The 21,337-nt window shown below is 43.7% G+C and overlaps 2 protein-coding genes across 3 annotated transcripts; both read right to left on the bottom strand.

The window, feature by feature from the left end:
• Nucleotides 1-828: 828 nt before the first annotated feature.
• Nucleotides 829-5,943, bottom strand: LOC119287291. 2 transcript variants are annotated; one of them, XM_037566813.1, is made up of 9 exons: nucleotides 5,140-5,943; nucleotides 3,480-3,743; nucleotides 3,191-3,404; nucleotides 2,992-3,101; nucleotides 2,699-2,898; nucleotides 2,218-2,321; nucleotides 1,822-2,009; nucleotides 1,544-1,743; nucleotides 829-1,276 (listed from the first exon to the last, which is right to left on the bottom strand). In XM_037566813.1, exons 1-9 carry the CDS (start codon nucleotides 5,423-5,425, stop codon nucleotides 1,025-1,027), a joined length of 1,818 nt encoding a protein of 605 aa, XP_037422710.1. In that variant the 5' UTR covers nucleotides 5,426-5,943; the 3' UTR covers nucleotides 829-1,024. The 2 variants fall into 2 exon arrangements, with proteins under 2 accessions (XP_037422710.1, XP_037422718.1); XM_037566821.1 differs by having other exon boundaries at nucleotides 5,150-5,276.
• Nucleotides 5,944-8,189: 2,246 nt separating this feature from the next.
• On the bottom strand, nucleotides 8,190-15,354 carry LOC119287305 (vesicle-fusing ATPase-like). Its single transcript, XM_037566830.1, has 21 exons — nucleotides 15,046-15,354; nucleotides 14,187-14,282; nucleotides 14,011-14,095; nucleotides 13,876-13,926; nucleotides 13,511-13,681; nucleotides 13,241-13,395; nucleotides 13,056-13,164; nucleotides 12,540-12,639; nucleotides 12,398-12,453; nucleotides 11,853-11,918; nucleotides 11,684-11,766; nucleotides 11,164-11,297; nucleotides 10,623-10,833; nucleotides 9,959-10,090; nucleotides 9,824-9,884; nucleotides 9,681-9,740; nucleotides 9,456-9,514; nucleotides 9,279-9,366; nucleotides 9,037-9,159; nucleotides 8,789-8,854; nucleotides 8,190-8,699 (listed from the first exon to the last, which is right to left on the bottom strand). Exons 1-21 carry the CDS (start codon nucleotides 15,237-15,239, stop codon nucleotides 8,556-8,558), a joined length of 2,244 nt encoding a protein of 747 aa, XP_037422727.1. The 5' UTR covers nucleotides 15,240-15,354; the 3' UTR covers nucleotides 8,190-8,555.
• Nucleotides 15,355-21,337: the final 5,983 nt, after the last annotated feature.

The raw sequence follows: 21,337 nt of genomic DNA on the forward strand, positions 1-21,337 counted from the left end.
GGAAGGAAGGCCGGAGAATGCGTGTACGTCCGGATTCAGATTTTAGGCTTGACACATGGATGCTTACATTTTACTAAATTTATTCTAGGATTTAATTAACAGCTTTGTTTTTCAGTGTTAATCAAAGTGTCTGTACTTACTGACATGTCGACCTAGTCTCTTCGACTGCGTGTCTGCGTCTACTTGTTTGTCAACATCTGCATTTGTATTGTGTTTCAAAAAGAAAAAAAGTGTCGGTGACGTGTGTACTTGGGTGCGTTGTGAAGGCTTGTGGCTCGGTGTGTTTGTTTTTAGGCTGGGCTTGCCTTGAAATTTTTTGGCTTGTCAAAACTTTGATCAAGGTTTCACTAGCCAATGATTCGGCCAACATTCGCAACAAGAGTGAATATAGCGGGCAAAGAAGCATCGGTATTGCCAAAAAAATTGACCATGGTCTAACAAAAGTCGAGTTTAGTCAAGTTTTTGGTCTTGACCAAAATATTGGCAAGGTAGTTTTTGGCCACAATTCAAACACACCTGAAGGCAGCTTTTGGCAGTATTCTAAACACGCCCTCACGGCCCCGGGCGCCAGATCAGATAACAACGTCTTCTGACGAGCAGAACGAACAGCTCAACTGATGGGAGCTACATTACCCAAAAGGGTCTCTCCTGACGGATCCACACCAGCCTCTGATAGCTACCGGCCTTCTAATCTCTGAACCCAAAGGCCTAAAAGAACTGAACCCAAAAGGCCAACTTGATACCCAAGACGAGGAGCACAGTAACTATCCTATCATTTGCAAACCCGTCCCAGACAAAAATGATAGTACTATACTGAACTGAACCGTATGCAAATTAAAGTAAACCCATCTTTATTTTAAAAATGTTTATTTACACCCCAAAAAATTGTTGTAATCCTCTATCAACAAGTCCTGACAAAATTTTCGAGCCTTTGGGAGGGGAACATGAATACAAGTTAAATAGGAGTAAACCAAACCGAGTCGATCTTTCAGTTGTATGGGAGCAAAATTTCGCCTGGAGAGATTTACAGTCGAATGGGTTCCTTCCCGCTGGAGGCTTTCGTTCGATGGGACCGTTTTGAGCCTGATTTCCGTGAGCGCCTCCCTGCTGGCTTCTTGGAAGCTCTCCCAGGTTCCTTTGATGCGCTGTCTGGGAGCATCTTTCGAGGTTGCTGCACACGCACCACGGGAGGGGGCGGTGGAGGTGGAGGCGGAGGCGGCGGAGGCTGGCTCCGTAAGGCAGCCAGCCTTTGCTCCATGAGTTCTCTGTGGTATGCCTGCAAAGTAATGATGACATACACAAGAAATAAGGGACAGATAACAGACGACAATGGCGTTCTGGAATAAGTGCATTGCAGCTAATCCTATTTGTGCATTACTAGAAGCCAGACTGCAAAATGTCTTATTATCAATCATTTTTTGGGTTCAATCATTTTTTGGGTTCTACACTCCATTACCTTTTCAGGCTATCAGTGATATATAAAGTAACAACAGGGTGTGCAGAAAAAGTAAATGTGCCACGCAAAGCATTAACTCAAAAGTACCTGAACAACAAAATCGCGCCTCTCACAATCCAGGAACATGTCTGCAGTCCAATTAACTCTTGACCTTATTTTATCCCTCACTGTGCTGAAGCTTATCTGATCTCTTGAGGTGAAGCGGTCAACTTCATTAAACCAAAGGCATGTGAAGAGATTGGTGATGGGTATGTGCTCTCTTATTATTACACAGCCCTCAGGGACATCTGTTCAAGGTAAATGTATCCTTATGTTATCATGAGAAATATTGCTATATCAGAATTTCAGTGAGAAGAACCAATTACCGCTTGTAATAGGAAGCTTAGCTGATGAATAATGGGTTAAGCCCTCTCTCTTGTAGAACAATATTTGGTTGTCGATTGAAGCATTATCATACTTCCCACCAGCCTTGTTCGCCTCAGCTTCCTCAAAGACGTCAAAGCGTCTATAATGCCTGGAAATAGCTAAGCTCACATTTTTCCTCCATAAGAATCTGCAACATAGCAGTGATACAGAATCAGAAAATAACATGTCAAAATCCTGGTGAGAGTAGACTCTTAGAAAAAATATTGGAGTAAGAAGAATATGGTGCAGCTTGGAACTTAATAGTACAACATATAGAGCATAAGTGGCACTGAGTTATGTGCAGAGTAGTTACAACAAGTAGCAGACAGAGCTCAGTGAGAGAACATGATGTTTACCTCTCTAATAGCTGATAAGGATCCTTCACAAGTTTAAGTTTCCCATCGATCCAGAGTGAATACCGCGCATTAGGAAAGAGCCGATGAAGTAATAGTTTTGGAATCTGTTTGAGGAAAATATCACAAGGGATTCAGTTAAAAAATTATCACAAGGGAAATAAACGATTAGAACAACAAATCGCGAATGCTGATTCACATTAAGCATGGCATCCTCCTCTCCTGGTTGTGCAATCCAAATTTTCACATACTCATCCAATGCAGAAAAGAATGGGAACATGTTCGTCTCGGATGGATCAGTTATCTAGACAAGAATGCATGTAGGTTTTAGCAGATTGTGTAGAATTATCTTTACAAGTAACTTTTAGTTTACATTGCCTGCCATGCTGAATTTTAACTTGTGCGCAATCTCCATGCCAGAAGTAACTGGCTCTCCAAAGATTCGATTAGGAAAATCAAATAACCAAATATACAGTACAGGTACCTTTCCATTCCGCCTTGCATCCGAATAAGGAAGGTTGTGGACAACAACCACCCGCCACAGCCCGATTTTTTCCGTATTATCAACAGCAGTGGTGTTCTTTATTGCAGCTTCTGTTTCTTCATCCAGAAACATGAAGAAGCAAACAGTATCTTTTGAAAATTCACTGATGTTTTCTGGTTGTTGCATTATATCATAATTCCCTGAGAAAAGTTCACACAAAATGAGCAATTAGCACCGACATGGAAAGATGATGACATGTAAATATAACTGGCATAGAAAGAGGACGCAGTTACCGAAAATAGCAGAAGCAACAACTGTCCCCTGGCACTGCCGCATCTCAGACAGATCAGCTTCATCTACATCAAATCCAGTATTGATACCAGGTATCTTCCCCCTCACAAATCTTAATATAAAGAAAAGGTTAGTGATACAGCACACAGTCATTACATAAACGTACAAGAGTTAAAGCATTTGAGTCATACAAGGACATACCCACAATGTACTGCCATCGAGTCTTTTATGTCAAAAGACATATCTCGTTGTTCCAGAGATGGATAACCACCAAACAAAGAACCACTGTTGGACTCTTTGAGTACCAAATTGTCTTCGGACAAATAATTTAAACTTTGAAGGATAGGTGATGCTGTTGGAGCAGCTGGCATCAATGCCAGGGCCTGGTCAACAGGCACATAACAAACAGGACATGCTACACAAGTTTAAAATAATATAATCAGATTCAGAACTTTTTTGTAACTCTGAATTGGACTGGTGAGGAACTTACGCCGTGGTCCAGTACGTTTCCTATCAATAGGTGGAGGAGAAAATGAGAAATTTTCACAAGGATGGTGCTCCAGGTGAATAGCTGGCGGGAAACTCCGTGAAAGACCCTGAACCTTTTCATGACTGATGTCCGGCTGTTTTACTGTTGGTGATGTTGTATTCAAATCATTTCCACTCAAAGAAGATGTCCATACAGGATTTACAAAGCTCCGGACATGATCAGATAATCCCAGCATGGTCTCGGTGCCAGGTGCTGCAACTTCATCTACAGCCAACCAAAAGAAGATTTTGTGGTTCAGTACTCAAAGATACATAAGTAAAAACGTAGAGATAACACAACAGTTAAAAGGTTATGCCTTACTTTGTTACAAACTAAAAAGTAGATTAGATCAGTTTAGCTATTACTCAAAACATAACGTTTAGCAGACAACTTTCCAGGCAAACAACATATGAAAAGAAATACCATGTTGACTTATCAGGGTTAGAAAAACAGATATTCAGTAGAATCGCCAACAATATGCATATTGGTAAGAAGGACCGCCAGCTCATGAAAAATTAGCACAAGCCAATGAAATCTTAATAATACACTGGAATGATTAGATCCAGAAGAACCTATTGTTATCAAAACCATGCTATTTGTACAAATTGACTACTAGATGAAACGAATCTTATTAAAATTCATAAGGCATACATTAGCCTGTCAAAGTCAAACAATACGCATATTGGAATGAATAAAAATGTAAAGGAGCAGCTGACTAAATGATGGTGGAAATAAACAATTCTAAGGTATACTAAGCCAAAGGCCTGCCTACAAGTTACCAGAAAGGCACAGATTTTGACAGCACTGTCAACATTAGCACTTTTCAATTTGTAAAGCATCAACTCGAGGAATACCTATATCATATTAACTGTATCACACAATAAAAATCCAGAACAAAGTCTGCAGCTCAGTTCCAAAGAACTGACTGAAGTGACTTGAAACTGAAGTGATTGTCTAGCAAACCAAAGATCATCTAACAATATCTAATGCAAACTTGTCTAGCTTAACTATAACAGAAATATTGACACTGCTTGCCTGATTTAAATTACCAAATAATACCATGCTAATCCATTTGCATCACATCAGTCAGCCAGAGTCAAAGGTGATGCAAAATGGTTAAATATTCACACAATAAGCAATCCAAAGGAATACATGCTTGCCAGCCAGCACAGGAATATTCAAGCATCCATCCATATACTATTTCTTTTCCATTACTCAAGGTCTTGCTGGCATTTCCACTTCACTAAACCTTTTACAATTTGAAAGTCAACTATGAGCTCAAATCTTCCTGTGTACATAAAGGCCCCCAACACTAATACTTAACGATGATATACTCATGAACATCCTATAACTTGCGAATAAGAAAAGTGAAGTATGCACAGGTAACAGGAAGTCAGGAACCCTCGTGTTTTGTACTCCGAGTGATGGGAAACACCTACATGAATGAATCATACAATAATACTGTTTGCAAGTAGCATCGTACCATTGCGATGAACTCATTGATCAAATGATTGAAAAACAAGATAACAGTAACTGGCAAGCATTTCATCAAGTCACGATAGCAGTCACAACAAGGTTTATATAGGAATGAAACATGAGGCAAAAGCAACACAACCACCACCTTTACTGACAAGTGATGAGAAGAGGAAGCAGACGACGAGAGCGACGGCGACGAGGAGGAGCAGGAGCATTCGGCGGCGACGGCCCGCGAACATGCAGATCCGGGCGAAGAGGAGGCGCTCGCCCCCGCGGCCGCCGCCGCCGCCGGGGCCGCCGCCGCCGAGGGACATCTTCCCGGGCTTCCGGACCCCCACCGGCGGCGACGGGGAGGGGGACTGGCCGTTGGGCTGCTGCAGGGACCCATAGCTCCCGGACGTCCTGAGCCCCAGCGACGCCCCGCCGCTCATGCCTCCGCCGCCTTCGGGGCCACGGCGCCAGTTCTCATCGCCCCGCTACGCTGGGCCGGCGCAGCGGCGCAGATCACGGTCGGGACGCCCCACCCACCGAACCACCACCGCCCACCAACCTCTCCTGTCCTGTCCGGCCCGATCCAATGCCGCGACGCGCCAACAGCACCCCAACCAACCGCAGCCGCGGCGCAGTCTGAATCCGCCGCCGGGGCAGTCCAAGCTCGTCGCGGGGGCCGGGATCGCGCTGAGATCTCCGGCTCGGAGCAGAGAAAAGGAGCTCCGGACGGCAGGAAATCCCGTGACGGGCTCGGCAGAGGGGAAAAGCCCCGAGATCCGCCGGCGATTGGGGGGAGCGCGAGGACGGGGACAGAGTGGAGCGAATGCGGGAGGGAATCTGCCGGCGGATCGAGGGGGATTGGGGATTCGGCGAGGGAGATCGGTGCGCGTGGCCGTAGTGGGAGAGATTTTTGAATTTATTTCGGGGAGACCAGCTCCGGAAATGGAAGGAGGAGATCGGTGACGTCAGGTTAGTTGGGTGCTTCCCATTATATAAGTACATGCCTTTTCTTTTAAAACACAGACGAAAAACGCTAGTACATATGCATATACACTCAACTATATAAACACGCTCCACTCCTATGAGAACCTCGGAGAGACTTAAGCGGCATATCATCTTGTGATTGACGGAGTTGTCATATACGTCTCCGTAGTTGACGGGAGCGTCTCTTTTCATTGAATGCACATCGCCGAATGGCCTGAAATAAATCTAAGAAAATGCAGCCACCAATATTAAGTTTAGAGCTTAAACCTGGTGTGTTGGTTCCGTCACGGAAAACTTAACCACTTGAGTTACGCTCAGTTCACATATACCTACGTTAGTCTAGCGTGCACCATGGGTTACAAGAGGGTTAGGCGAGATTGCATACATCAATGTGGTGTGGCATAATTTATGCGTCCGTGGGCACGTCTGATATTCGTTTTCAGTCTGAGCATGCCCTTAGGCGTATGTTTTGTTCATTATCGTAGCTGTGAAGGGCCATTTGTTCATATGAGATTAGCATAGTTGAGATTAAGAAGGAGCACCCTCCTAAACATTCCAAAGTGATTTAAGATGGCTCGAGGAGAGAAAATATGTGCTTATGCATCCTACTTCCTCCATCCCAAAATAAGTGCCTCTGATTTAGTAAGAAATTTGTGTCATTCCATATTTCTTTAGCTACATGGTCTACATGTTATGGGGTAAGTTTTTTGTCAAATCTTGCCACGTGTGTGACATCATCTTGTTTGTCATACTTTCTGTGACAACTGTAGTTTGTCAAAGGCTAGTTGTGCCAAAGATAGTCATGAACCAACGATGCCCTATAACTTCAGTGAATTTTATGCAGTCAACGCAATAATCATGATTTGTTTGGCATACTAGAAGAAGTACACAAATGACGTGATGAGATTTTTTATAAGATGCAATTCAAACATATTGTATATACTATTTAAAAATCTCAACATTGCTATTACAAGTCGACATGACCAAATTTTTGAATAAGGTGCAATTAAAACATATCTATATACTCCTTTTGTTTCTATTTACTGTGCATATTAGCTTTGACCGGAGTCAAACTTTTTAAAGTTAGGCCATGTTTATATGAAACAATTTAAACTTTCACAATAACAGATATACATGATATAAAAACATATTCAATGATGATTCTAATCGTATTGATTGGTATTGTGGATGCTAATATTTTTTGTATAAACTTGGTCAAAAATTACAAAGTTTGACTTGAGACAAGGCTAATATGTGAAGTAAATAAAAACAGATCGAGTACTACTAAGTTTTTTTTTTAAATCTCAACATCTCTACAAAACTTAGCATTTAGATACTAATCTAAATAAAAATATATATTTTTAAATTATTATTATAGACGTCATGTAGTGCCAAGGACTTTGCTAATGAACCAAGTAAAGTGTGTTGGAAAATCCGAGGTGCAATCAATCACACGACACACCAACACGACAGATAAGATTCATTAACGAGGTACAATGAACTCATCTACTCCTCGACGCATGTCTACGAGCACTACTCTCGTGTACTAAACGGGCGACAAGAAGTTGATGATGCCATCAACAACATCTCGACCGCTCACCATGGCTAGTACGGTCACCCTTGCCATGGACGTTCGAATTTGTGTTTCTCTCGTGACATGTGTTCACTATATGCCGGATTACACATGTTTAACTTTTTTTTTGAGAATCTACACATTGTTTAACTTAAACACCTATCAATCCACAAATTACAGGTCCAATTATAACAGGGGACAGAATTATAACAGGAGTAACTTGCACGCATATTGGATACAGAATCAACCGAGGTGAATGGACAGAAGAAATGAACGTGTCCACTTCAAGTCTTTAACGTAATTCATAAACGTTGAAATGTGGAAGCTCTTAACGCGCTTTCCGATTACATGCTGATGGAGATCGGAAGCAAATCCGTGGAATTTGAGGACCTGTGGGCTGTGGCCAGTGGATGGCTGTTACGGATGGAGATCGGAAGCAAATCCGTGGAATTGGCTATTACGGATGCCGTTTTGTGGCTCAAATCCTCATGGAAGCTTGATTTAGTTTTGCTATATTGCAGATGTGGTCTGAATCCTGAACAACGCACTTTTGTTTGTTTGTGGTATCAACAAACATGCAATGTACTCCGTATCTCGTCAGAATAAACAAGCAGGCAACCCTTAACAACTTCAAAGTTAGTACGGCAAGAAATTAACTGTCCGATATATAGATGAAACTGCCAACTTATCTATATCAACCAAACTCTAAAAGCACATCCTGGAGCTATGGATTGGTATCCCTAGTCATCAACAACACCATTCACCAAATAGCATGGCCAGGTAAATATTTCTCAGGCACGGCGCCTAGGTCTCAAACAAAACAAGCCCTCAGGCTTCAGATAATAGAATATTTATATCGACGGAAGCATAGCAAAGACACAACTCTCGCCGAACCGTGACAATAAAAGGCCACTCGGGATCAAACCACTCTACCCTGTGAAGATAGCAAGCTGGGGAAACTGGAGTAAACAAATTCCTATAGTGGAGCCTAGGGTCCTCAAATGTATGTGTGATCAGTAGCGGATGATGTCGCTCAAGATGCTAAAGAAATGGTTGAGGTCTATCTTTTCCTCTCCGGCATAGATGGCTTCTGCGCTTCCCCCTTGTGGCCCCTGCGCAGCCATCTCGACAAGCGTGTACAGCTTCTTGATCGGCATCTGCAATCGTTGGAGGATTGTAAGAATTTGGGCAAATATAGGCAACCATTTAAGTGGAGGGAATACAAAAATGTTAGAAAGAAGATTACATCGTCCAGCGCTTCTGCTGCTGTCTCAACATCTGCTTCATCGAACACATTCAAATGTCGCAACACCTGCAGGGTGGCCATATAAGGTTGATACAGAGTAAAATTCCAAATTACCAAGGCCATAGAATATGTATTACAGAGGACATGACAGCAATCATCTACTGTTCAAGAATATGCAATGTGAAGCGGTTACAGTTTCTTGCATTTTAACCATAGACCTCAATGTATGTCTTCAGTAATTATCTTACCTTTGCAGCATCCTCCTTTGTCAGTTTGGGAACCTCGTAGGTCACCGAGAACACACCAGACATACCAATGGAGTCTAGAAATGTTGTCTCACTTGTTGTTCCAATAACAAGCAAGTTTTTGCCCTGCAAAAGATAGGCAACATATGCGAGTCAAAGACAAAGTCAAGTCAAAGATGTCTTTGCAGCCAAGAAAAGACTGGGTTCCAGGATACTACTGAAGAAAAAAGTGTGATTGTGCAAACCTTAGGAGGAACCCTCTTGAGGAGGACCATAAGAGTTTGCGATATCAGATTTGAAAAACGTGGTCCGATGGCAACAAACTCCAGTAACCTAAATGGTCATAAAGGAGCACCAAATACTTCAATCAAAATGAAAGGACAAATGACAGCATACTTTTGTGGCATTGAGGTTCTAAATACCTTTCAATGTCGTCAAGAATTATGATGCTGAACTGAGATTTGTAAGCATCCTCAAAAACCTGTAACCATCACAACAAAAGACACCTTATGTGTAAGCATACAGGAAGCAAACGGCATAACTAGAAAAGGCGTACACAGGAGCAATAAACAGGATACACGATTCAAATAGATTCTTCCATGTATCAACTTAACTACCAAATTCATTATATTAAGAACATCCCTGACCTTGCAAATCTGTGCACACTTGCTGCTTTCACTGAAACCAATCATTGTCTCCGCAGATATCTATAGTGAAAACCGCAATTAGAGATATGCGGCCCTATAGTTTGCAACTGAGGATGGAGGGAACCAGAAGTAAAGGAACTTACAATTTTGACATAAGCAAAATCACTGTCAATACCAACAGTAGCGGCCAAAGCTGATTTACCACTGAAAAGTAATTAATGTGAAATAAGCTTCCAGCAATATATTCAGACAATGATGATGTGTTCTAGAGACTTTACCTTCCAGCAGAACCTTGCAATAGACAGGTCACAAGTGGGCTACCTCTGCTAACTTTAACTTGTTCCACCAAAAGCATAGCTCTCTGAAAAATGTGCTGGTGTGCCTTGCCACAGTCAACAATACCATGTAACCTGTACAAAAAATCACATAAAGGTAACATTAAAATTGTAGTAACTGAGACAACTGAAGATAAAATAAGAGATACACGAGGGTAAGGGATTTTAAAATCATATACTCCCTCCGTCTCAAAATAAGTGTCTCAACTTTGTACTAATATTGAGACACTTATTTTGGGACGGAGGGAGTACGTGTTAAGCTCATCATTAAAAGATATTCTTATATGCCTGACAAGCTATAAGCATGTAGTTTGTTACAGACAAATATCAAGTCTTATATTGCCTGAAGGAAATTTATGTTTCCTTCTAAACTCGCTAATGAATGTATTATAAAGCCCAACCCCTGAATTGCTGCATTAAGGGAGAAGAGTGACAGCACCCACGGGCCATAGCCAATGTTGAGCATATTACAAGGAAAAATTCCAAAGCACAAATAATAAGATATACTCCAGGAATACCCCAAGAAGAAACTAATGATCGCCCTTTGAAATTTGTGCTGATGGAAATCATTCTGTTAAAAAATTGTTTAAGAAATCAGAACACGCACCTGCATCTTTCGAGGTCATCAGTTGAAGCACCAAATGCGGGAGTAATTTCATGAAGTCCATTCACAAAATCATCCATAGTAACCTTAATGCTTTCCTCGTCCAAAGGTTTAGTGAGATCATCCATGCTTATCTGCCGGTTCAAAGCAAATGAAACTGCACTTTTAACAACACCTTCCAACTCTGCTCCACTGTAGTTCTTTGTTCGTGCAGCTTCATTGAGAAGATCATGTGTCATTTGGATGTGATTTTCACAATTACCAATCATATACAATAAGAAACATATACTGATAAATTTCCCACATCCCACAAATCCCTAGTTAGTCATACTAAAATGTCCAACTGCAAAAAAAATGGCAGTAAACATTGAAGGAAGCATAGCTATTTGCTAACAGCACTCATTTTTTAAGAAGGAAAAAAAAGAAAATCTTTGAAGTACGGATAATATCAGTAGCATGAAATGGCCAGCTAAAAACACAAAGAAAAAATAGTTGATATAATAACACAAATGCTGCAGACAATATTACTTTGCAAAGAACATACCTAGCTCTTGAAGATTAACATCTGGAGAAAGGAAAGAGCTCTCCCTCATCTTGCTTGTATGAATTTGAAGAATTTGCAAACGACCATTCTCGTCAGGCAAGTTTATCTCGATATGAACTTCCAGTCGTCCTGGTCTGCAACAGATGTATGAAAGGGCAATGAATATATGTGAATAGTAGAACAGAAATGAACTAACAAAAGAGAATATGGTGTAGTCATCTATCTGCACAGCCTCTAGAGTGACTAGCAACCTTCTCTTTGTGAATCGCCCAGTAACATACATGATACATCACTGGGAGTGATGAAGGGTACAAGATGCATGGCAACCAATGTAATTCCAATAATCAAAGGCCTCATATATTATTGAGAATTCAGCATGAATGCATTTATGATGAAAGACTTGCTACATTAGTTTGTCTCGTCAGGAAACTTATTTGTTTCAGTACCACAGAGTTGGAGCTACCAATGACATGTTTGCTAGACCAGTTTGTCATCAGGCAACATGGGTCAGAGCATATACCTCAATAAAGCTTCGTCAAGTAAATCCTTACGGTTGGTCATTCCAATAAGCAACACGTTATTCAACGCCTCAACACCATCTATCTGTAAAGTTGAGAGCTCGGACATAACTCAGTAATAGATATAAGCAAAGAACTACAGTCTAAACTTCAAATTCTAGTAAAACATACCTTTGTAAGCAGCTGGTTTACAATGCTATCATGTACGCCTGTACCATCTCTGCTAGATCCTCTAGACTGCACAACCAGAGTTTCATCAATACATGCAGGTTGGCAATTTTGAATAAAACTAAACCAACATTGTACATGATGTATTATACAGTATGATGTCACATGCACAAAATAAAGTTGCAAGTTAAAGAGTTCTAGAATAGATATTTAATGTGGAATCTTAGGCCTAACTGAAGAAAAATAAAAAGGATATGAGCATATGATAGGTTTCATGTAAATCTCTGTGACACAGAAGTTATGAGATACTCCTTTGGCAGGGGCTAATACACAATTACACACTATCACAGCACACACTTCAGAACTATTCATGTTGACAGCACGCTCTTAAACTCCATTGAAACCCAAGTTGATAAGAATAAACCTGTATTATCTAGTACTAGTAACTAGTGATAATCGCAAGCTAATTATTTTGTTCTGTCATATTGACAAAGCCTAAGCAAGAGAAAATATATATTATGGTGAGAGTGATAGTCAACAGAACCCACCTTGCAGATAGCATCAATTTCATCAAAAATGATAACATGGAGGTCACTGTGATCACCTGTGAGGAGGTACAAAAATCAAGTGTTGATAAGGATTCACCTCACACAGAAATATGAGAAGAATTCAGCTCATGAGAAATCATACCTTGTGCCTTCTGGTCATTTTCAGCATCAAGAAACAAATCTCTCACATTCTTCTCTGTTTCTCCAACAAATTTGCTCAACACTTCAGGTCCATTCACAATCTGAGGTCAGGAAAAGGTATTAACCTCAAGTAAACATAATTGACAGGCATCTGGCATTGTAGTGTTAGCAGACTACATGTCACTGACTACTGGTGCTACAATAAATTAAGTATGATACATGAAAGTTTCTCGGTATAAAATGGACTATGATACACTGTTCCTTTATTGAACTGAACTTAAAACAAGAGAATTGAGAACGGAAATTTTAATTCAAAAAACATATATTTATCACTGCTGATAATAACAAAACTTCGTCAAGCCCGCGTTTTAAATGTAATATTCATAAATTCATACAGGATAAAGGGCCCTAAAAAGTTACAGTGTATCTAAGAATGAACTACTGTAGATGATAGGCACAACACAAATGTTTAGACAAGTAACAAAGCTATACTCCATGCCCAATAGAATATCCATACCTTCGGGTCCTTTCCATTCAACAGTTTTCCAATCTGACGGGCCATGAGGGTCTTGCCAGTACCAGGAGGCCCATATAGCAACATACCCTTTACGTGTTTAATGCCCAATCTAAAGTATTCAGTTGTGAGTACAACATCATATGTTACGGATGGTACAAAAATAAAGAAACAGGAACGATACTTACTTGCTGACAACATGAGGAGGAAACACCCTTGAAGCAAATGCCCTACGGAAAATGTCTGTGAATTCAGAACTTAACCCACCTATCCCCAATTTTTCCAAGTTAAACTCTTTATCTTTGAAAAGCTTGCTGCTAGCTGCTTCCTTTTGGTTGATAACCTACAGCAGATTAACGGGTCTTATTGTGTTGCTTTCAGAAGCCATACAAAATGCTCTTGTCACATAAACTATTAACAGAACTGCTGGTAACAACATATAAGTTATTCAAAGGAACCTTGATTCCTGAATTAGGAGCCGCCTCAAATATGATGTATGTATCACTTGACAGGAATCCTCTGTCCAACGGCGTGGAACTTTCTTGACCCTCTAGCAAAGCTTGATTGACACTGAATATGTAGTTTGTTCCATAAAATTCAAATGGCACTCGTTGCCCACTTGTCATGACCTGTAAACAACCCCACATGTCACCGTTATGCGCACACAAGTGGAAGCAGTATTCTTAATGAACTGCAGACATTCTCAATCTAATCATGCATATGAGATTTTTCGTGGACAACATAAAATACATATGTTTATACCGATGAAAGAAATAAAGATAACCTCTACTCACAGACATAATGCTAACTGATTATCCCATACCTGATCCAGAAATCTCTTCCGGAGTTGTTGGGCAAGCAAGACTGCATCCAGCTGCAGAGCCAGGCTAATGCATGTCAAACCACAGTAAATGAAGCATAACTAAAACTGTAGTCACAGACAGACGAATGAACTTACATCCTCAGCTCGGTTGGACCTTGCCTTAGTATACTCTAGCTCCAATGTGAGCAATGCCAGCTTGAAATCATCAGGAGGAGCAAAACTGGGCAGAAATATTATTCACCGCAACAGTAAGGCAACACAGAATCACATCCAACTAAAAGTATGATTCAATCGACAGTTGATCATCCTACCTGCTAACGGTAATAGAATCCCCAGCCGAAACCTTCACCTGTCGACGCTGAATGGCATTCAAGGCGATGCTTCCAGTAGCAACGGCATCGTGGGCAGTGGATACTCATTAAGGATCAAACATGAAAGAAAGAATATACTATTCTAAAATAAAATCGGCACAGAATATCATCAAAGCTCCATAGATTCCACATGAAAGCCTCTCTCTTAAAGTTGAGACAAGACAATGTGATTTTAACCGAGGTAAACACTTCAGAACAATAACATCGGGCATGGTGATTCCAGTAGAGAAAACCAAAATTAAACCCCTACACTGGGATGATGTTTAGTAATGATGCATGTTTAGGTTAAGTGGAATTATATAATTGCATGCCTATAATAAAAAAACGAATGCCTATTGACAATCTGATTTATCATTCATCAAGGCTCCCACATCCCAAATAAATGGCATACAGAGCACGCTGAACTCAGAATGTGATACTGTGGGTACCATTATCCAAATTATTTGCCTTAACAGACAGCGCATGGATTAGAGAAGCACAATTTCGCAATGCGCCCACAATAATCGCATGGTATTGGTACGAACTAGCAGCTAGAGCAAGTAAAACGGGCAATCGTGCCATCCCACATGCAGTACTAGCTAGCGTCGCCAGCAGCCCGTCCCAGCGAGATCACCACGAATACGAAACCAAAGCGCTCCAGCGAGCAAGACAGATGCGCGCGGTGCTCTAGACCCTCCGGGATTTCGAACTGCGCCGACCAGCGGATCAGATCAGCGCGCCGGGCCACCTCAAATTCAGAGAGATCTCATGGGCAGCACAGGCGAGATCGCGGGAGGGAGGAAGACGAACAAAAGGATATCGCAGGGCGAAGACGAGGACGTCGCCGACGAGGGCGAGGGCGGTGGGGAAGCGGCGGATGTCGGCGGGGGAGACGTAGGCGCAGTTGGTGAGCGCCAGCTCCTGGCTGGGCGTGCTCACCACCGCCATGGACACGCCGGCGCCGGCGCCGGCGCCGCCGCCCGCGCCGCGGCCCTGGTAGCCCCTCCCCGCCATGGCGGGAGAGAGATCTCGCGGGTGCGGGGGAGAGGGGTCGCGCGGGGGAGGGGAGGGGAGGAGGAGGAGGACTTCGTGGGAGGGAGAGTATGGTGCGAGCCGTGCGATGCGACGCTCTGCGGAGGCGGAAACAGGGCGAGGAGGGAGGTGGTTATTTTCCCAGGCTGTCTGGCATCCCTTTCGGCGTGAAGGTGTTCCAAGCGTGTTTGCTTTGAATTGGAAGTGGAATTTGAAATCGAGGAGAGATTGGACATGTGAGTTGAGAGTCCAACTCTCACCTTTTTTTCTCTCATCACCTTTTGAAATATCGTGGATGTCGCCTAGAGGGGGGGTGAATAGGCATTTTAAAATAATTATAGTTTAGGCTTGAACAAATGCGGAATAACCTAGCGGTTAATTTGCCAAGCACAAAACCTAAAACAACTAGGCTCACCTATGTGCACCAACAACTTATGCTAAAAAGATAAGCAACTATGTGATAGCAAGATATATGACAAAAAAAATATGGCTATCACAAAGTAAAGTGCATAAGTAAAGGGTTCGGGTAAGAGATAACTGAGGCACGAGGAGACGACGATGTATCCCGAAGTTCACACCCTTGAGGATGCTAATCTCCGTTTGGAGCGGTGTGGAGGCACAATGCTCCCCAAGAAGCCACTAGGGCCACCGTAATCTCCTCACGCTCTCGCACAATGCAAGATGCCGTGATTCACTAAGGGACCCTTGAGGGCGGTCACCGAACCCGTACAAATGGCAACCCTTGGAGGCGGTCACCGAACCCGTACACTTTGGCAACCCTTGGGGGCGGTCACCGGTACTCGTCAAATTGCTCGGGGCGATCTCCACAACCTAATTGGAGACCCCGACGCTTGCCCGGAGCTTTGCACCACAATGATTGAGCTCCGAACACCAACAATCGTCTAGGGCGCCCAAGCACCCAAGAGGAACAAGCTCAAGGGTATCAAGCACCCAAGAGTAATAAGCTTCTTAACTTGTAACTTCCATGTATCACGGGGAGAACTCAAACCGATGCACCAAATGGAATGGCAAGGGCACATGGAGTGCCCAAGTCGTTCTCTCTCAAATCCCACCGAAGCAACTAATGTTAGGGAGGAAAATGAGAGGAAGAACAAGAAAGAGAACAACAAGAACTCCAAGATCTAGATCCAAGGGGTTCCCCTCACATAGAGGAGAAAGTGATTGGTGGAAATATGGATCTAGATCTCCTCTCTCTTTTCCCTCAAAAACTAGCAAGAATCCATGGAGGGATTGAGAGTTAGCAAGCTCGAAGAAGGTCAACAATGGGGGAAGAACACGAGCTCAAAGGATAAAGTTCATTGGGGAAGAAGACCCCCTTTTATAGGAGGGGGAAAATCCAACCGTTATGTGCTCAGCCCGCACACGAGCAGTACTACCGCTCCACGAGCGGCACTACCGCTCAGGTGGAAGAAACAGGGAAAAGGAGCAACAAAACATGAACCTCGCAGGAGACAGCGGTACTACCGCACCCTTCGGCGGGACTGCCGCACAGAACGAAGGGTAAAGGGAAAGAGGGAATTGGGCGGTACTACCGCGGAGGAAGGGCGGTACTGCCGCACTACTGCCGCAGCGAGGTACCGCACAATCCGACACAGAAAAAGACCCCTCGAATCGACGCGGTAGGGACCTGGTAAGCCAACGGTAGTACTGCTGCGGAGTCACCGCCAGTACTACCGCTGCGGAGCGGTACTGCCGCTTGTGACTCCTCAGCGGTACTACCGCTGGGTACCACGGTACTTGTAGGGGAACGTAGTAATTTCAAAAAATTTCCTACGCACACGCAAGATCATGGTGATGCATAGCAACGAGAGGGGAGAGTATGATCTACGTACCCTTGTAGATCGACAACGGAAGTGTTTGGTTGATGTAGTCGTACATCTCCACGGCTTGACCGATCAAGCACCGAAACTACGGCACCTCCGAGTTCTAGCACACATTCAGCTCGATGACGATCCCCGGACTCCGATCCAGCAAAGTGTCGGGGAAGAGTTCCGTCAGCACGAGGCGTGGTGACGATCTTGATGTACTACCGTCGCAGGGCTTCGCCTAAGCACCGCTACAATATTATCGAGGACTATGATGGAAGGGGGCACCGCACACGGCTAAGAATATGATCACGTGGATCAACTTGTGTCCCTAGGGGGTGCCCCTGCCTCCGTATATAAAGGTTCAAGGGAGGGGGGCCGGCCGGCCAGGAGAGGCGCGCCAGGAGGAGTCCTACTCCCTCTGGGAGTAGGACTCCCCCCTTTCCTAGTTGGAATAGGATTCGTGGAGGGGGGAAAGAGGAGAGAGAGGAGGAAGGGGGGCCGGCCCCCTCTCCTTGTCCAATTCGGACCAAAGGGGGGGAGGGGCGCGCGGCCCATCTCTGGCCACCTCTCCTCTCTTCCACTAAGGCTCACTAAGGCCCATATACCTCCCAGGGGGTTCCGGTAACCTCCCGGTACTCCGGTAAAATCTCGATTTCACCCGGAACACTTCCGATATCCAAACATAGGCTTCCAATATATCAATCTTTATGTCTCGACCATTTCGAGACTCCTCGTCGTGTCCGTGATCACATCCGGGACTCCGAACAACCTTCGGTACATCAAAATGCATAAACTCATAATATAACTGTCATCGTAACCTTAAGCGTGCGGACCCTACGGGTTCGAGAACAATGTAGACATGACCGAGACACGTCTCCGGTCAATAACCAATAGCAGGACCTAGATGCCCATATTGGCTCCTACATATTCTATGAAGATCTTTATCGGTCAGACCGCATAACAACATACGTTGTTCCCTTTGTCATCGGTATGTTACTTGCCCGAGATTCGATCGTCGGTATCTCAATACCTAGTTCAATCTCGTTACCAGCAAGTCTCTTTACTCGTTCCGTAATACATCATCTCACAACTAACTCATTAGTTGCAATGCTTGCAAGGCTTATGTGATGTGCATTACCGAGAGGGCCCAGAGATACCTCTCCGACAATCAGAGTGACAAATCCTAATCTCGAAATACGCCAACCCAACATGTACCTTTGGAGACACCTGTAGAGCTTCTTTATAATCACCCACTTACGTTGTGAAGTTTGGTAGCACACAAAGTGTTCCTCCAGCAAACGGGAGTTACATAATCTCATAGTCATAGGAACATGTATAAGTCATGAAGAAAGCAATAGCAACATACTAAACGATCGGGTGCTAAGCTAATGGAATGGGTCATGTCAATCACATCATTCTCCTAATGATGTGATCCCGTTAATCAAATAACAACTCTTTTGTTTATGGTTAGGAAACATAACCATCTTCGATTAACGAGCTAGTCAAGTAGAGGCATACTAGTGACACTCTGTTTGTCTATGTATTCACACATGTATTATGTTTCCGGTTAATACAATTCTAGCATGAATAATAAACATTTATCATGATATAAGGAAATAAATAATAACTTTATTATTGCCTCTAGGGCATATTTCCTTCATTACTACCGCTGGGACCCTGACAAAAACCACACTCAAGAAAACAAGAACTGCCATAACTTCTGCATATGAGCTCCGAATTGAGCAAACTCAAGCTTGTTGGAAACAAGACGACGAGTAGCATCAAAACAGCGACTGGTTATAGTAAGAAGAGGCAGGGGAGATATGCCAACAAATAGAGGAGTGAAACCTCCAACCGAGAAGAACCGGCAAAACCTCCAACATCGAAAACATCATAAAAGAAGCATATGAACTCCGTTTTCGATGAACTCGAGCTTGTCATCAAGATGACCATAAGCTCTAAGACTCTCAAAGAGAACCAAACAAGAACCAAGAAAGATGATGCAAGGATGCAATGGTTTGAGCTCTCAGCGAACGATACGATCAAGCTACTCATCGAGAGCCCCCCTTGATAGTACGGCAATCGATCCTATAACCCGGTCTCCCAACTATCATCATGAGATCGGTAAAATAGAAAACCTATCAAGGGCAAACCTTTGCCTTGCACATGGTCCACTTGAGCTAGATGATGACGATCTTGACTCCCTCAGGTTGGACCACCTTTCTTGATTGGGTTGACTCGATGAAGACTAGTTGATTGCTCCCCCATACTCCACTATGGGTGAGCCACTCTTCCGCACATCTTCACAAGTCCATTGTCACCACAAAGGACGGCAAGCTTCAAGCATTTGATCTCTTCGTGATGCTCCACTTGAACTTGCACACCGCAACCTTTCTTGATTGTGTTGACTTGATGAAGACTAGTTGATTGCCCCCCCATACTCCACTATGGGTGAACCACTCTTCCGCACATCTTCACAAGTCCATTGTCACAACAAAGGACGACAAGCTTCAAGCATTTGATCTCTTCGTGATGCTCCACTTGAACTTGCACACCGCAACCTAACCCCATAAAGAACCCTCACGAAGACCATGGGTTAGTACACAAAAGCGTAATTGACAATGCTTACCATACCATGGGATCACTTGATCCCTCTCGGTACATCTTCTACGCTTTGTGGGTTGATCAACTTGATTCACTCTTTAACTTAGTCTTGGTCAACCTCTCAAAAGACCAATCTTTAGGTAATTCCTTGAATAGCACCTTGGTCGACACAAACTTTCCTTGAAACCAACACATGTACTCCAAGAAAAGCCTATGGACAAAACCTTCAAATATAACTCAAGGCAACCATTAGTCCATAGAGATTGTCATCAATTACCAAAACCAAACATGGAGGCACCGCATGTTCTTTCACTTTTATTATAGTAGAGGCGAAAATGTATAAATAGCAAAGGAGTTATTTTCATAATTACTTTAGAGCATCTTGATGTAGATGCAAAAAAATAAAGAAAAAATACATCTCAGTCTTCCGGAGATGTAAACTAAAACACCTCACGGTGCAAATATACATCTCCACTCACTGGAGATGTAAAAACGCCAGCCACACGCCAACCGCCAACTGCCGTTACATTTCCTTCCCCCAACCATGTTTCTTCCTCACACCACCCCGCCGCACCGCCACCGCCTGCCCGCAAGCCCGCCGCACCCCGCCGTCGTCGCCCCGTGCCAGATCCGCCCCCTCCGGCACCCCCGCCGCCGGTTTCGACCGCCGCCGCCACCGCACGCCGCAAATCGGGCGTTTTTCCACCGTCGCTCGATTCCACCGCCGCCGCCCTGTCCACATCACCGGCCACATCCCCGCACCGCTGCCGCTCGATTGCTCCCCGGTCGCTACCCGCAGCCCCTCCCGCATCCTGCCCCGCCGCCCGCAGCCCCGCCATGCTCCGGCCGCCACGTCCAGCTCGCTCCTGTCGAGTTTCACCCACCGCAACTCCTCTCGTTTGCCCCAAAGGACGCGTCTCGCTCCCAGTTATTTGTAGAGCCAAATGCCGCTGCAAACCGTCGCCTGTAGAGCAAACCCGAGGCACTCCGCCATGCTTGATGGTCGCCAGCGGCACAACTACTTTACATCTTCATTTGGATCATCGGTTGGACTTGCACTCTTACATCACGATTTTATATCTTTATTTGAGATTAAAAAACACCTTTTGAAGATGTATTTTTTTACATCTCCTGTTTTACATCTTCTACTGAAGATGCTCTTAGTGATTTAAACGCTCTTATATTTTTTTACGAAGAGAGTATATCTTATCTTTAGGATGCTGGATGGCTTAGGAACTCGCCCCATGTTAGCTCGCGCCCATCTCTCGATATGATCTCTTCTTGGTTTCCTTTTTTTTCATGCATCCTGGCGTTTTGGCCCTTGTTATGAAATGAAAAGAGAATTCGGGTGGGTCGGGGAGGGGAGCCACCAATCATCCATCAATGTAGAAGTACACTTATTCGCTGGCTAAGGGAGTGTATTCGCACCATCGTTCGTCCGTGTCATAATAATCATCATCATCGTGCGTTTGCCTGGATTCTTTGATACAAGTAGTTGCTTCATTGCCCAAAAAAAAAAAGTAGTTGCTTCAAATTCTCGCCCCCCTTCCCAATTATTTTCATTAGCCACGCAAAAAGAGACAATTATTGTCAAACGTGCCGTGGTGGATGCACTCCATTGGTGATGGTCCTCCTAGCTGGCCATGG

This window comes from Triticum dicoccoides, chromosome 1A (genome assembly GCF_002162155.2).
Source record: "Triticum dicoccoides isolate Atlit2015 ecotype Zavitan chromosome 1A, WEW_v2.0, whole genome shotgun sequence".
NCBI lineage: Eukaryota > Viridiplantae > Streptophyta > Magnoliopsida > Poales > Poaceae > Triticum > Triticum dicoccoides.

Excerpts from the sequence above, each read along its gene's own strand:
- LOC119287291 (XM_037566813.1), bottom strand. The coding sequence starts at position 5,425 with ATGAGCGGCGGGGCGTCGCTGGGGCTCAGGACGTCCGGGAGCTATGGG. Across the intron at positions 2,010-2,217 it reads CCTTATCAGCTATTAGAGAG|ATTCTTATGGAGGAAAAATG; the intron begins GTAAACATCATG and ends GCTATGTTGCAG. Across the intron at positions 1,277-1,543 it reads GGCGCGATTTTGTTGTTCAG|GCATACCACAGAGAACTCAT; the intron begins GTACTTTTGAGT and ends ATTACTTTGCAG.
- LOC119287305 (XM_037566830.1), bottom strand. The coding sequence starts at position 15,239 with ATGGCGGGGAGGGGCTACCAGGGCCGCGGCGCGGGCGGCGGCGCCGGC. Across the intron at positions 11,919-12,397 it reads AAATTGATGCTATCTGCAAG|TCTAGAGGATCTAGCAGAGA; the intron begins GTGGGTTCTGTT and ends CTGGTTGTGCAG. Across the intron at positions 9,885-9,958 it reads TTGCAAGGTTCTGCTGGAAG|TGGTAAATCAGCTTTGGCCG; the intron begins GTAAAGTCTCTA and ends ATTACTTTTCAG.